General features: G+C 36.7%; 1 protein-coding gene across 1 annotated transcript; it reads left to right on the top strand.

Annotated features, from left to right (window-relative positions):
* Positions 1-2,039: 2,039 nt before the first annotated feature.
* Positions 2,040-16,240, top strand: LOC127622296 (NAD-dependent protein deacylase sirtuin-5, mitochondrial-like). Its single transcript, XM_052096360.1, is given in 11 exon segments — positions 2,040-2,167; positions 2,932-3,019; positions 3,619-3,752; positions 6,102-6,173; positions 8,053-8,206; positions 8,318-8,405; positions 8,520-8,573; positions 12,061-12,118; positions 12,120-12,185; positions 12,325-12,440; positions 14,474-16,240. Coding segments are annotated over 11 exon segments (924 nt in total). The 5' UTR covers positions 2,040-2,146; the 3' UTR covers positions 14,547-16,240.
* Positions 16,241-16,959: the final 719 nt, after the last annotated feature.

The raw sequence follows: 16,959 nt of genomic DNA, 5'->3' as shown, positions 1-16,959 counted from the left end.
TATGTTGACACAACTCAGTATTGATGCGATTCCATCACAACTGTCATTTTGATATATCGATACACTATTGTTTTATAATAATATAATGTATATATTTTCTGTATAACCAAGTTACGTTACACTATTGAATGGGTCTTTTTGCATTATCTTGAACATTGTCTAGTATTCATTTCATGTGTTAATGTAGTTTATATTGCTGAATAATTACAGATTAACATGGTTTATGACAGTTACTGTGCAGGCAAAATCAAGTTAGCTAAAATTACACAGATCAATCCTTATGGCACTATATTTCACAAGCTTTGCAGTTATGTAAGCTTACCTGTCCAATAAGAACGCCAATTCAGGGTTGGTTTCGATCCCCAAAACCAAACAAAGTTCCCTCCAGGAATCAAATGCCCTGCCGATGTTTACTCTAGTTTTCATTCGACCACGATCACATTCCCGCTTAGCCAGACGGGTTTCAGTAGATACCTTTTTTTTTTTCTTTGGCTTACTCAGAGATTGTGTAGGAGTCGGTGTTGTGCTGGGAGCCGGTGGAACAATGGTGTCTTTGTGGAACAAAAAAGCAAGGCCTCACCTCCCAGCATGGTTAACAGAACTCACTTCCACCCTACATTTGGAAAGAATTAGAAAACACAACTGTATTTGATAAAATGTGGCAACCCCTTATTTGTTGACTAACAATGCTTTAATTGTTCGTATGTAACAACTATTTATGGTTTGATTGTAGAATATTGCAATCATTTTTCCATATTAATTTAACTGTGCCAAGTTGTGTATTTCCTAAAATATTAAGTCTGTATGTCTGTGTTATTAATTTCTTTCTCTCATCTTCCTTTTTAATTTTTCTGTGACTTGTCTGTGCTGTACTGAGGTGTTTTTAAATTCGAAATAAAATACATAAATATAATAAAGTACATTTTTTATGTATTACCCGATACTTGGCGATCATGATTTCAAGCTCGGTTACAATTCCTAATGCTCTGCGCATGCGACAAGCACTGAAATCACGATCGTGCCTATGTAGCATACAGAACAATTTTTTCTTTAACACGCTAGTTTTAAAGTTAGCAACAGCAATAGCAGTATCATTTGTTCACGGGACTTTCAAATTGTAAAAAGAAATGGCTGTGCGCAAAACCACCAATAAATGGTCAATAAACAATGTGCAGACTTTCCTCTCGTTAGCGACGAACGAAACAACGCAAAATGAAAAAGTCTTTAAGAAGTGTCTCAGATGTTGGCATCTGGGATGGCATGAGGGTGAGTAAATGATGTAAGAATTTTCATTTTTGGGTGAACTATTCCTTTAAGACTGTCTCCGCTCTTTAAAGGTTTTACAAGTTGTAATTTGTTTTGTTTATGTTGCATTGGCCGATATATTCATTAAATATGTAGGGTGTGCTAAGGGTAATGTTTAACAATTAATAATGAATCAATGTATAGATGAATGAACTATGAAAACGGTCCCACTTAATGGCATATTTTGTGGAACTACTATTGATTTGATTACTTTAAACTATTTTTCAATTGGATACATTAGAATCATACAGGCCTACCACTTTCCCCAAATGATATACACAACTCCCATTATTACATACCACATTTAAAAAATCTTAAACACAAAAGAAAAAAAAAGAAAAGAAGTGAACAACTGATTGTGTTGTGCTGGTAATAGTAACTCGTCGAGTTTCTCTCTGGAAAATAATTTCCAGTCAGGAGTTATCACGTGGTGCCTGTTAATTTTCTCCGCGATGCTCATGATGGACTAATCTGAAAAATATATTTTCTAAAATACATATAGCGTTTTCTAAAGTATGCTATTTTACTTCTTTGCCAAATACCAATCCCTGAAAATAATGTATTCAAAAAAGTATATTTTGTAGCGCACAAATATCTCCAATAAACGTCTTCAGGTTGAATGAGCCTCAATGGAAGATTCGGTGCCTGAGCCGTCATGCGCCCCCTTGAAGAAAACAGCTGGTTGTGCAATCCAACAATAACATTTACCGCTCCGTAGATCGTCTTCAGTCGTGCGTGTTGTACGTGGTCTTTCATTAGCTCATGACAGCAACAACTGAGTTGATGAAACAAATACAGAATTATTTTCCTGCTGTGCTGGGCTAAGTCTATATGTGCGTGTATGAGACAGCAAAACTATCAGGTAACCCTTGAGAAAATGCATTTTGTTCTACCACAATAGAGATGCGTGTTCATAGCCATGTGTTTCATTTTTCGGAGCGGCATTTAATGCTGCTTTCTTTGCTTATCCATGTTTGACCTCTGAAGTGTCCACATATTGCAGTGACCTATATTGCACGGAAATGTGTAACTGCATGAAAGGGAGCGCTCGCAAAATTTGTAACAATCACTTACGTTATTGTTTATTAAAGGAATATTATGCGTTTAATACAAGTTAAGCTCAATGGAAAAGCTTCAAATTTCTGCCTTTTAAACCCTCCAAAGATTTTCCCCATTCAGTTCCATTGTAAGTGCCTCACTGTTACATTTGTAACAGTGAACTTGTATTGAACACAGAATATTCCTTTAATGCTGGTGTATAACCGGTTCAGTTTCTCTTTAAATAACATTCAAAACAGTGAACAAGTGAACAGAACATTCCATGAAATATTATCACACATTCCTTAAAATATGTAAAGAAAACAAAAGAATAACATACTGTAGTATAGTGTAAAGTAACATGATGCAACACTCCAGCGTAACTGAAATAACATTTAGGTGAGGTCACACCCCCCTTTTCTAGTAAAAGAACAAGTACTGGCGGAACAAGGAAGAGCTAAAATCACATTGCCTGATTCTGTGTGTTTGCTGGTATGTACAGTTACGTTTCAAGCTGTTTATAGAGTTTTTGTACTTTTTGATATTATAGCTGTGCAGTGTGACCCTTAACTCTCAATGATTGTACAGCAGTTGATCTATAGGGGGTTGAACTCTCACCTGTGTGCGGCAGTCAGACTGACCTGGACAACTCCTAAGATGGCAAGACCTAGCTCAAGTAAGACACACATACTTTAAAGACTGTCTTCACTATTTAAAGGTGCACACTGTCATTTTTTGTTTGTTACATTGGCTGAGATGCATATGCCTTGTCATGTATACGTCACCTACCAACATAAAAAAGAAATCACACAAAAGCAATGGTTTTCAGTTACTGATGCTATTGTAGAAATGCAATTTGCACAAAGCCACAATTAGGTTATTCTGTTCGTGTTGGTACAGAATCATACAGGAGTGGTGGTGGTGTAGTGGGCTAAAGCAGAAGGCTGCTGGTTCGAATACCACAGCCACCACCATTGTGTCCTTGAGCAAGGCACTTAATTCCAGGTTGCTCCGGGGGGGATTGTCCCTGTAATATGTGCACTGTAATAAGCGTCTGCCAAAAGAAAGAAGTAAAGAATCACGAATAATCAGAACTATGTTTTGTGTAATTTATGTGTTTGTTGTTTTTTACCTAGGAAAATTATTGAGTTCACATTTAAAATAATTTGATATATTTTGGGGGATGATGTAATGTTGTTTAATATCTGAGTTAAAGTAAATATAATTTTTATTTCCTGCATGAACTCATAGTTTGAACATGTGTGTGTTTTGCAGATCTAGCAGAGTTTCGGAAGGTGTTTGCTAAAGCGAAGCACATTGCTATCATTACGGGTGCTGGAGTGAGTGCAGAGAGTGGTGTACCAACCTTTAGAGGACAGGGAGGCTACTGGAGGAAATGGCAGGCACAGGTAAAAAAAAAAAACACATAGTAAACACTGCAGCTAAATTCTTTAGTGCTTAATCCTGTTCTGAACACACACAGTTCGGTAAAATAAGGGAGTGACAACAGCGTTCTACAACCAAATAAACTTACAAAATTCAGGTAGTGACAACCGCATTTTCAGAAATTCCACGTACGGAACCAATTTCAACAAGTAGTTGTTAATGACGGGATCTGTAGCGATGGAGAGATGTGTACATACAGTGGTATTTGTCTTCATTCATTTATATATTCCAGTGTCTCTCTATTGTAGTTTCTCTCATCAGCCCTGCAGTCTCAACACAGACATTACAGCCACTTAGATGAGCTTAAACAACTACGATTCTGTTGACGACAGCTAACTAAACATAACCAAATAATAAAACATATCTGGTGGATAATATCTTTGCGCAAATATTGTGAACACAAAGCAGGTTACACTGGTGGCATTCTTGTTCACAGGCACAAGACGCTTCAGCATTGCTGTGGTTATCACTTCTCAATCATTGCAATAGAGCTCAACAGTGACCGGCTGGCCATATATTTTCTTTGCAAAGGCTTCTCATAAAATCCTCCATAAAAGAGTTGTGTGCCAAACCAATCAGCTCTGGGGTGAATCACAACAATACAAATTTTGTTTCGAGGCAATAAAGTATTTGAAAATCTGACAAAAATACAAAGGTACAAGACTGTGTACTTAGCATGAGTGCACAAACTACAATCCCTTGAAGCATTGCAAATGATGTAATTCAATAACGTAATAATGTAATTTAATGGAATGGAATAAAACAATTATGATAATATGTATATAAAATTATTAATTTTAGGTTGTTGATTATATGTATAGTCACAATATACACTCACTGGCCACATTATTAGGTACAGCTGTACATCTACTTATTCATGTGATTATCTAATCAGCCAATCATGTGGCAGCAGTGTAATGCATAAAATCATGCAGATATGGGCCAGGACCTTTAGTTGAATGTTCACATCAGAATGGGGAAAATGTTTTTATATCAGTGATTTTGACCAAGCCATGATTGGTGATGCCAGACAGGCTGGTTTGAGTATTTCTGTAACTGCTGATTTCTCTAGAATGTACTCGGAATGGTGCCAAAAACAAAAAAACATCCAATGACGGGGAGTTCTGCAGACGGAAACGTCTTGTTGATGAGAGAAGTCAATAGAGAATGGCCAGACTGGTTTGAGTTGACAGAAAGGCTACGATAACTCAGATAACCACTCTGTACAATTGTAATGAGCAGAAAAGCATCTCAGAAAGCACAACACGTCGAGCCTTGAGCCGGATGGGCTACAACATCAGAAGACCCCACTGGGTTCCACTTCTGTCAGCCAAGAATATAAAAAACTAAGGCTGCAGTGAGCCTACCATTTGTGTACCTCATCCAATCCAGATTTGTCAGACCAGGCAATGTTTTTCCAATCATCTTCTGTCTAGTTCTGGTGAGCCTGTGCCCACTGCAGCCTCAGTTTCCTGTTCTAAGCCGACAGTAGTGGTACCCAGAGGGGTCTTTTGATGCTGTAGCCCATCTGACTCAATGTTTGACAAAATGCTTTTCTTCATAGAACTGTTATAACGTGTGGTTATTTGAGTTACTGTCAACTTCCTGTCATCTTGGACCAAACTGGCCATTCTCCTCTGACCTCTGTCATTAACAAACCAATTTTGCTTCTATAACTGCTGCTCTCTGGATGTTTTTTGTTTTTGGCACCATTCTGAGTCATCTCTAGAGACTGTTATGTGTGAAAATCCCAGGAGATCAGCAGTTCCAGAAATACTCAAACAAGCCCATATGGCACCAACAATCATGCCATGCTCCAAATCAATGAGATAAAATTCTTTCCCCAATCTGATGGTTGATGTGAATATTAACTGAAGCTCCTGACACCATATCTGCATGATTTTATACATAGCACTGCTGCCACACGATTGGCAGATTAGATAATCGCATGAATATGTTGGTGTTCAGTTGTACCTAATAAAGTGGCCGGTGAGTGTATTTTATGTTTATTGCAAAATATTTGCAATAAAAAGGATTTTTACTTCCAAAACCAGACTGTTGCACTCTATTGCGGGAGTGACTCCTGTATTCCGCACACACGGAATGAAAATTTAGGGAATTTACTCCTGCATTTAAATGCAGTTGTCACTCCTGAATCTTTGTAGAGTGTACTAACAAGTTGAATTACTGTAGAAACTGTAACTGAAGTAACTATAATATTGTGGCAAAAACTATGGTAATTTTTTTTTAAGGGAAAGATGTAAGTTCATGTATTTTCCCATTTTGTTTTTTTACTTCTGTGTCTTTAACAGGATCTGGCCACCCCTGAAGCTTTCTCTCGAGATCCCTCTTTAGTGTGGGAGTTCTACCATTACAGACGGGAGGTATCACACACTTTACCTTAGACTTACTGGATTACAAAATCATAATGACATTTGTTGCTTTTAGTAACTACTGCACTGTAATATTCATACATTTATAAGAATTGAGTAAATTAATAACAGCTGTATTATTAAAGGTGCTGTAAGTGATTTAAGCCATTCTGCTTCCTCAAGAACTGACAACTGTTATGAACCACATGACTTAAAAATGTCATTAAGCCTCAATAATTTGCTGCAACTACAATACTATGAGAACGTGCAAAATGATTGACTGGTCAAAGGTGTCATTGTCCACAGACACATTTTTGTTTGCATTTACGGAGTTCAGGGCTGTCACAGAGACAGGTGAGATTACAACACTCATTTCAGCTTAAAGCGCCTTTAAGTTCAAGTAATATTCAACAGCATTTGTGGCATAATGTTGAAAACCATTATATATATATTTTTATTATTTCGAATCATCCCTCCTTTTCTTTAAAAGGCAAAAATCAAGGTTAATTACGATGGAAGTGAATGGGGCCAATTTTTGGAGGGTTTAATGGCAGAAATGTGAAGCTTCAAATTTCATTAAAGCACTAACATGAATTGTTCTGTTAAAACTCATGTATTATTGGAGCTAGTTGTTGTACAGTCATTTTAGGGGTTGTTGATATTACATTGTCATAGCAACGAAGTTACAAAATTGGCTATAACTTTACACAGAAAAGGTTAAGTGATTTTATCACATTAAAATCATGTTAACGGATCGGGTATCGGTCCAACGAGCCGATCCAAATCCGATGCTGTTTGTTAGCCATGTTCGTTACTGTTAAGCGCAAACAGTGCCATAAAAACACAATTACAGTAGTTCATATGACTCGTGCATTTTATTCAAAGCCATTTGAAGAAGTTGCGATAGCTCTGTGAATCACAAAAGGCTGTTTAAGAAAATATATAAAATGCAAGTACAGCTCCAGCGCATTATCGAATGGCGCTGCTCTGTTTACACACGCACACACTCGCAGCTATTTTTAGCCTTCATGCGGTGCGCAATATATCATGAACAACATCTCACATGTAGATGCTCAACAGTTCAGTTCACTTATAATATGCATTTAGAACGGCATTGGAGGTGCTTTTCGTTTTTTTTTGTTTTTCAGAATTTGAATAAGAAGCAAATTAAACTACTGTGAACTTGCGTTCAGAATGTCAAAATAAAAGCGTGAGGGTTTAAAAGTTAAAGATGCACGACTGATATATTACTATATATTGCTATTATAATTTATTATTATTATTATTATTATCATAATTTTGATTTACAAATTATAATAATATTTAAGTTTGTGAATGAAAAGTGAGCTGATATCTTACAACTAACTTTCTACTGGGGTGGCTGTGGCTCAGGTGGTAGAGCGGGTTGTCCACTAATCGCAGGATTGGTGGTTCGATTCCTGGCCAACGTGATCAATGTTCAATGCCAAAAATCTTGTCAATTGAGCTTAACTTGTATTGAACCCCGACAATTCATTTAATTTCCATAGGAGACTTCCATACACATGTTTTGTACAATGGTAACTGACCCAGAAATACTGTGAGGAATCTTTCTAAGATCCAGGAATGTAAATGTTTATTTCTGGGCCTGTTTTTGCCATAGCAGCCATAAGGGGGTGTTGCAACTCTTGATTAGTAGCTCTGTTATGAAATGCATGCTTGCATATTTGGTTATTTTATTGACTGTATGTAGATATTTACAGATTTGACATACTGGAACTTCATAATTAATTCAAATCATAATAATTACAGATGTTTATCAATAACTATGTGGTCTGATATTTTAGGATCACATGTAAATATGACTAATTGATTGAATTCGAATAACATTTGAATTGATTTCAATATGAAGGTAATGCTTAGTAAGATGCCCAATCCTGCACACCTGGCTATAGCAGAGTGTGAGTCTCGTCTTAGCCAGCAGGGGCGCTCTGTTGTAATCATCACTCAGAATATTGATGAGCTGCATCACCGTGCTGGTTCCAAACACATCTATGAGATCCACGGTGAGATGATGACTCCTTAAACCAATATTGGATAATGACACCATTATAGTGAATTTACAGTTGATTGAAAGCATCCCTTTTAGTTTATCTCACTTGTTACTGTCTTAATAGGAAGTCTATTTAAAACTCGTTGCATGAGCTGTGGAGAAGTCAAGGCCAACCACAAGAGCCCAATCTGTCCTGCTCTGGAGGGAAAAGGGTGAAAGCACACTCAAACACACCATTATCACATCACCATATAAAATATTTAAACCACAAGAGAATGCAGTCAGATTATTTAACTGTTTCTCTGTTTCTTTTATTCAATTCTCAGAGAGCCTGATCCCACAGCCAAGGACGCCAGAATACCAGTAGAGCTACTGCCTAGGTGTGTGTATTGTGCTTGTTAGGTGCAGGTCAACAGAGAATGCTGATTTGATGAATGTAATTCATTGTTTAAAGTATTGGAAATACTCATGTATTTAAACGGTTACATAATGAAAGATAAAAATGTCATTACTCTTTTGAGTCCTCTGTAGAAGTCTGCACAGCACTAATTTTTCCATCTCGAACGAGTTACATTTAGCACTCGCCTGATCCCGCAGAATTTTACTTATTTTTCACTAGTTTATTCTTCTCAACAATGCTGTAAATGAACATAAGACAAAAAAAGAAAAAGTCCAGTTACTCTTTTGTAACGACCTTCTCAAGGAGGACAGGGAAACTGGGGATCTGGCACAAGGTAAGTCTTTTAATGGTTCTTTATAATGTGCAACCATACACACACACACACACACGTAAGCACAGGAACGCTGAGTTGCTGTACGTCCGTCTCCCTCTGCTCTGTGGCTGCTGGCTTTTTATCCGCTCTCCTCGCTCTACTGTAATTAGAGACAGGTGTTAGACATAATTTAGCTCAGGTGAGAGCGCCCTTACCGCTTTTCTCTCCCGTACGAGCGCTTGACCACGCCCCCGCTGCCACATCTTTATTTAGGCTGCTTGTTTTAAACATATAACAGTTGGAAACAGTATTGCAAAAGAATGCAACTATTTAAACAATGATTGGTAAACGATATATTGCATTCTGGAGAAGATTTCAGCACTGACCACCACAAATACTGAATGCCCTTACTGAAAGAAAATACTTTTCACCGAATGCTTGAATAATCACTGAATCAACAGTTACAAAAAAAATGTATTACCATAAATGTGACTTCCCAACACTACAGGAAACAAAGAACTGGATCTGTGTAACACTTTGCAATTCATTTTTCATATCATACCAATCCAAATCCAAAAATAGAAAAACGTTTTGAAACTTTCATTTTTCATTTTTTCCGGTTACTTCAAGAATGGATAATCGTCATTTTTCTCTATTTGACTTTTTCTAAATTGTTGCTTTAGAATGATTTTTGGAACAATTGACTCATCACCAATTTTCTATTTTTCTATTTTTTGTGTCTTGCCATTTGTGCTGTGGGCTGTACCATTAGTGTGGGGTGTGGGTTAGGGAATGGACTGCTTATTACTGCATGGGCGTTGAGGAGTTTTAAAGGCTAGAAGGGGTCGCAACCTAATTAATATTATTTATTATTATTATTATTATATTTTTTACATATTAAGGCCTTTATACAAAGCATATTCTTGCAGTTTACTCCTTGTGTTATATTAACTGGAAGAAAACTGCAGCATGGTGGCTGGCTAAAGTGAAGAAGTCAGAATTCCAAAAATTAATGGCAAGTAAATTTCGTATATAGGCGCTAATAGATCCTAACCAATATATTTATGTTGCCTATTTTTTTTTGGGAATGATAGCACAAAATTCGGGGCTCTTTAACGCAATAGTGGGTGGGTGGACTGACCAACCCGTACGTGGCAGTTTTCTTTTTTTTTTATTTATTATACAAACAAAGAATGTGACAGTATTTACATGTAACAAATACGTGGCAGTTTTCTACCAATTCTGTAATTCGACCACTGAAATTGCAAGTAAATTCCTTAAAAAAGCATTCATCCATAGATGACTTATAAACTTATAAGAACAGAATATTGTAATTCCTTGGAGTGAGAGTAAATGAAGAGGGCAACATTCGGAGCTGTTCAACGAGCCACCAATGAGCAAAAGTTTCCTTCCCGTTAGAAATTAATGACGTACAAGGATAAATGGACCTGGAAAATTAAAGTAAACTCAGTATAAAGGCCTTAATGGATAAGAAAATGTTATTTAGATCACCATTTTTTACTGTAAATATTTAGAGAAAAAAGTGATACAATTGGAAGGAAGACTGACACGTGTGATCCGTCAGTGCCAGCTTCTGCCAGCCAGCGAGAGATCAAACCCCTATCATCCGCTGCACGGAGGGAACAATGCAAAGCTGAAATCTTTGTGCTTGGGCAAAGCACTTAAACAGTACAGACGTGCTTGTCGTCAAGTTGGCGCTCAGTTGGTTGCCCGAATGGTTTTTCCACACTCTTGCTAATGCCCTTGTGCCAACCGCTCCGTGTGGCAAAGGTGGCCCAAGTACCCGTAGTTGTCGATCACTGGGCAAGCCTTTTAAACTACTCCTCAATATACATGCAGTCCGTTCCCTAACCCACACCCCCGTCTAAGTCTAAAGTCACAATTTAGAAAGAGTAAAATTGAAGAAAAGGAGAGAAAATAACAAATATCCACTCTTGAAGTAACTGGATAAAATAAGTTTCAAACTGTTTTCCTATTTTTGCATTTGGATTGGTATGCTCTGAAAAATGTAAAAAAACTGTAAAGCATTACATGGACCGAACTGTGCGTAACTGTGCATTATAAAAATAATGATTAACTAATGACTAAAGTCTGCCCACTCCCACTGACAAATCACAAATTGTGTCCCGAGCCACAACAAACTTGATGTGTTCCCGGTGGAATGCAGACCTATTGTTTGTTGTACTGTGTAAAAACACCATAAGCCCTTAATTTAGAGAAAAGTTCCGTTGCGTATGCAAAACTTATGATATGGCCACTTTAAAACTCATTGCAGCACTGATTTGACTAGCAATACATCTATAAAGCAATCCTTCACCCAAAAATGAAAATTCTCTCATCATTTACCCTCATGCCATCCCAGATGTATTTGACTTTATTTCTTGTGCCCAACACAGACAAAGATTTTTAGAAGAATATCTCAGCTCTGTAGGTCCTCACAATGCAAGTCACAGATTCCAAAACTTTGATGCTCAAATAGCACATAAAGGCAGCATTAAAGTAATCCATACGACTCCAGCGGTTTAATTCATGTCTTCAGAAGTGATATGACAGGTGTGGGTGAGAAACAGTGCAATATTTAATATTTATTAATCAATTATTATTTAATTTTTTTTACTATTAATGTACTTTCAAACAGCCCTGCTATGCATATTCATGAGAGTCCTTCTTCTGTTTTGGTGATTTGCATTATTTGTGCAAATCGCCACCTACTGGGCTGTTGTGCAAATATGATTTGTTTATCCTTTTCGCTCCCTTTTGTCTTTCACCTCCCTGCCCAATAAGTGGTAATATGAGATTGCAAATCACCTCAAAACAGAAGAGGAAGAGCTCTCATGAATGCGCATACGAAGGATATCTAAAAGTAGATTTATAGTTTAAAAAAAAAAATAGAGTTGTATGAATTGCTTTTATGCTGTATTTATGTGCTTTCTGAAGCTTCACAAATCACACATCTTAGCTGGCATTTGGGTGAGTAAATGATGAGAGAATTAAAATTTTTGTGTGAACTTTCCCTTTAAGTCTGTGTAAAGAGATGGGTAATTGAGAATAGTAACACTTTTTCTCCAACAGGGGACAGCAACTACTCATGAGTGTAATATGTCATGTTCAGAGGTGTTGGTTGTGTTAGTAGGTGTGAGAGGAAAAGATGTAATGGCTTGCTGAGGCCTCATGTGGTATGGTTTGGAGAGACATCTGGATTCAGATATTCTCACCAGTGTGGAGCAGGAGCTGGAAAAGTGTGATCTCTGCTTAGTAGTGAGTGAATATAAATCAACATGCAACTGTCTGCTTGAAATAGTTATGACTCCACACACAGTCTTGTCAATTCCTCACATAGATGCGCATGTGTTGACAGCTTTACGTAAAGAATTTGTCATTGTTTTGTTGTCTCTAGGTGGGCACCTCCTCCATAGTTTACCCAGCGGCCATGTTCGCTCCTCAGGTGGCAGCTGGAGGAGTGCCTGTAGCTGAATTTAACATGGAGAGCACACCTGCAACTAATCGGTTTCAGTAAGACATACAAATACACACTTTTGTTGGCTTTACATAAATCGTAGAGGCGCATCTCAGTCAGCCTTTTAACAGAAATATGCACAGACAGACTCTCACACAAGCCTCCACATGTGCATGGACTGTGACGTCTGTAATGTCACATTTCATTAAACAGTGAACCGTGAACTTCACAAAACAAATTCAATCTTCTTGCTAAAAATAAAATCATATTTTTGGTTTTGGGACCAGTGAAAAGGTCAGCAGGGCAAATACAAATCTGAACAACTGGCTCCACCTGGCCAGAAGAAAAATCTTTTTTGTTGAGCCCTTTAGCAGAAATAAATAAGTAATACCATATAATGCTGTATTATTATTATTATTATTATTATTATTATTATAGATAATTTTGCCCCACATACAGTACATGTGGTTAATGCCATTAATTAAAGGTGTTGTTGTTGTTGTTTTTATCAGTAGGTCTTAAAAACTAAAATTAAATGTTCACAATGTATTTTTATTTTCAGAAATATAATTAAATAACTAATATTTATGAAGCAACAGTTTTCAATTATTGAAAAAGTGACATTCTAGCATTTTATTTTCTGCAGACCAATTAATGAGATAAGAACTTTAATGCTGCCATTAATTTTGCATTGTTAGCCTATAGACATCAAAATGTAAAAATACAATACAAATAATAATAACAATGCTATTCATAATAACTCACTTTCTTCCAAAAGTGTCCCTTTGTACCTCAAAAGTTTGCTTTTTGTGAAAGAGTCTCACGTTTGAGAATTTAAAGTTTTACCACCACCTTAATCCCAGTGATATTAAGGGTCATCCTGGTTGGATACCTACTGTACATGTGGAGGCTAAAAAGTAGACAACCACAGAAGAAAACGTCTTGCATAAGTCAAATTATCTCTGAGGCTGCACTGAATGATGATATATGATGATGGTACTACATTGTGCAGAGCACAAGACAGAGTCAATGGCAATAAAATTGAACCAAATCCAATGTAATATGACAAGTCACCTATAACCCTGTTGTTACATGGCATTAGCTTTCTATGGTAATTTATACAACCACAAGTATTTGGAATCGGGCAGTGTAAAAAATGAACTTCACGAGCTTTACATCCACTTTGTACGTTATAAGTAAATCACGACGGAGTCAATGTGAAGCGTTCTCAGACAAGATAATATTCTTGCAAACTATTTTAATAATGCTGAAACGAAGAAAACATGAAAACTATTAACAAATTGAATTAAAGGGATAGTTCACACAAACATTAAAGACATGTATGTCTTACATATATGATAATATGATGATTATATGATAATTGTGGGGTAGATACAGATTAATACAACCCCAATTCTGAAAAAGTTGGGACAGGATGAAAAATTCTGAGTGATTTGTAAATTATATTCACTCTTTGCTATATTGAAAGCACTACAACTACACATTATATGATGTTTTACCCTGTGAATTTCATTGTTTTTTTTTTTTATGTACAGTAATTTCAAATCAGTTGATTGCAACACGCTCTAAAAAAGTTGGGACTGTCGAGTTTACCACTGTGAAACTTCATTTCTTTTAATAAAACGTATTAAGCATTTGGGGACTGATGACACAAGTTCACTCAAAAATAATATGTTAGCCAATTTTTAAGATGTATCCATTTCAATTTAATAACAAATGTCCGTCTAAATGAATTGCCTAATCTTTAACCAAATAAAATGTATGTTTTATTAATTACATTTTCTTCAAGACTATTAAATTAAATTTGTTATTAAATCCTAAAATAGGCAAAAATATTTTTTGGAGTGATTAAGTTTAAATAAATTTGACATCTTTTCTCTCTTCCAATTGCCGTAAACATTTTGTCTCTCGTATAGCTCTCAAAAAATTTACCCTGCTTTAGTAAAACTCTGTCTTCCAAACCTGGAAGAGGAACTATTGAGTATCAATTTGGTACCAAAGTACTAGTACTTTAACATCCATACCTGCATCTGGTTTATTTAGTAACTAGTGTGCTTTTTACCAACAGGTATCATTTTGAGGGTCCTTGTGGCACCACACTGCCTCCTGCTCTGGAGCGCCATGAGAGCGAAGTCAATTAAAGAGAAAGAAGAGCACAGGGCATATAGCACTTTAACTGAGAGAGCATAAACAGACTTCGGGATTGGTTCAAACCTTATATAATTTGTGTATTGAATTTTAAATTAAATTAAATTTAAAATAGTCTTATTGAGTGGTTGGTTGGCATATGTTGCAAGAATTTGTGTTTTTGTCAAACTCAAGACATGTATGTGTGTGTGGGCAGGTTTAAGTTGTTTACAAGGACTTTTTAGGATACAAACTGGTAATTACAAGGGTATTATGCTATAAATGTGGTTTATAAAGACATTTCTAGTGTCCCAATAATTCAAATAACTTAAACATTCTAAATTATGTTTTATTGAAAATGTAAAAATGCAGAAAGTTTTTTGAGAGGACAGTATAAAAATCATTATGTCTGTGGAAAGTCCTCATAAGGATAGCTGCACCAACGTGTGTGAGTGTGTGTGAATGTGTCTTGAGTGCATGCACCCTGTGGCACTGGGTCACCTTGATTCGGTCTAGTCCAATGCCAGGTTTTACGGTCCATCTGAAAATCTCTCTCTCTCTCTCTCTCGCTCTGTCATGACTTGTATGAACAAATAGCAGTTACCTGTACTCTATAAGCTTTGTTGTCCTCCTCACCTGTGCAGTCACACACACATTCAACCTTGCATGATAACACAGGATTGTGGAATAATGCCATGCGAATAGCTTGATTTATTTAATTTACATGGTAAGTGCACTTTACAATAAGGTTGTATGCATAAACATTGTTAATGCAGTAGTCAACATGAACTAACTGTCTGGGTTCAATACAGATTTGTACTTTTATATTCCTTTGATCTTAGTTAATGGTAATTTCCACATATATTAATACTATTTATAACATTAAAGGTGCAATATGTAATATATTTACTGTACTAGATCATAAAATGTTCATAATATGCTATCAGAGATTTAGGAAACATGTTTGTTGAAATACTGGCTTCTCCGAAAACAATGCTACAGCCAGTATAGTATATACTTTGAAATGTCCATTCTGGGCCAGAATTTTTGTTTATGTCCATTCTGGGCCAGAATTTTTGTTTATGTTTTCCCATTTCCCATTAGTAATTGGACACCCTGTGTCACCCAGATTTGAAACAAGTTTGTGTGCGCGCTGCAGCCATGGAAGCCAGCAATATATCTAGCTAACAGTGACAAGAGTTATGAAAATCCATATGAGCTGTTTTATAATTTATACCAACTTATACATTAGCTGATCAACTTGAAGTGTAAGGCTTGTCACTTGCCATTGTCAGTTTACTCGTTCCTGTTGCGTGTCCTCAACCTGGCAACCTGCGTGAGTTTCAAGTCTGGAAGAAGGGGGCGGGGGAGACAACTCTCCAATATTTTGAATTTGGACTGCAGTACCCATTTTAAACTCTTGATGTCAATGTTACACATTGCTTCTTTAAAAGTTGTATACATTAATGCATTATTTATTCACATGCACTGACAATAACGATAGTATATTTAAAAATGATCTTATTTAAATTGTATTATTAACTAATTATTGTTGTTTCCATTATCTTTAGTTTATGATAGCTAACGGATAGACCAATGTTCACATAGAGCCTTATTTTAAAGCACTACCATTTACAGGTACATGAAATTTTTTTGTGCAGCAGAATGCGCATTTGTGTATAATAAATTGAATGTGTTCACATGCTGACACTGTGGCTAAAAAGGCTGTTTTGGAAACAGTGTTTATATGTGCGAGAATGGGGGGGGGGGGGGCCGGTTTGTCTGTGTTTGTAAATGCTAAATCGGTGTGTGGTATTGTGGCGTGTGTAACTGATAGCTGTTGGTGTGTGTGCATTTGGTCTCCTGGAGAGGCTGTGCCTCATTAGCTTCTGAGGCGATGAGAGAGGTCTGCTCCAAAAATAACACACACCATTTCCTGTCCATTAAACCACAATTTCACACCAATCTGAGCTTAACGACGTACGCGCGCGCACGCACAATAAATATCTCCCCTGACATACGCTTAGCCTCTAAAATCCTTTGAGACACACAACATCAATTCTACACACACGTACACGCGCAGTCCCATTAAATATCGATTTCACACCAATCTGAGCATCTCCCCAGTCTGGGCTTGTCAGAGGACAGGGATGGACTACTGAGGAAAAGGGGGCAGGCGGGAGTAATGTATGTTGTGCAATGAATCTAGTTATTTTTCTGTTGAAAATTTCATTTTACATTTCCTTTCACTTTATTTTCTTCTTGTCTATGTGACTTAGCAGTAGTTTATATAGTGTGTTTATTCTATGGTCCTTAGTAGATTACTTTTGACCCCACCTTCTGGATACATTTTATGATAACCTTGGACTGAAGAGATGTGAAATATGATTTTGAGAGACATTATTTAAGGAAGAATATGACAGTGTC

The sequence above is a fragment of the Xyrauchen texanus genome, chromosome 28, assembly GCF_025860055.1.
Source record: "Xyrauchen texanus isolate HMW12.3.18 chromosome 28, RBS_HiC_50CHRs, whole genome shotgun sequence".
Taxonomy (NCBI): Eukaryota; Metazoa; Chordata; class Actinopteri; order Cypriniformes; family Catostomidae; genus Xyrauchen; species Xyrauchen texanus.
Note: the sequence above shows the minus strand (reverse complement) of the source record. Positions and strands in the feature narration are given on the sequence as shown.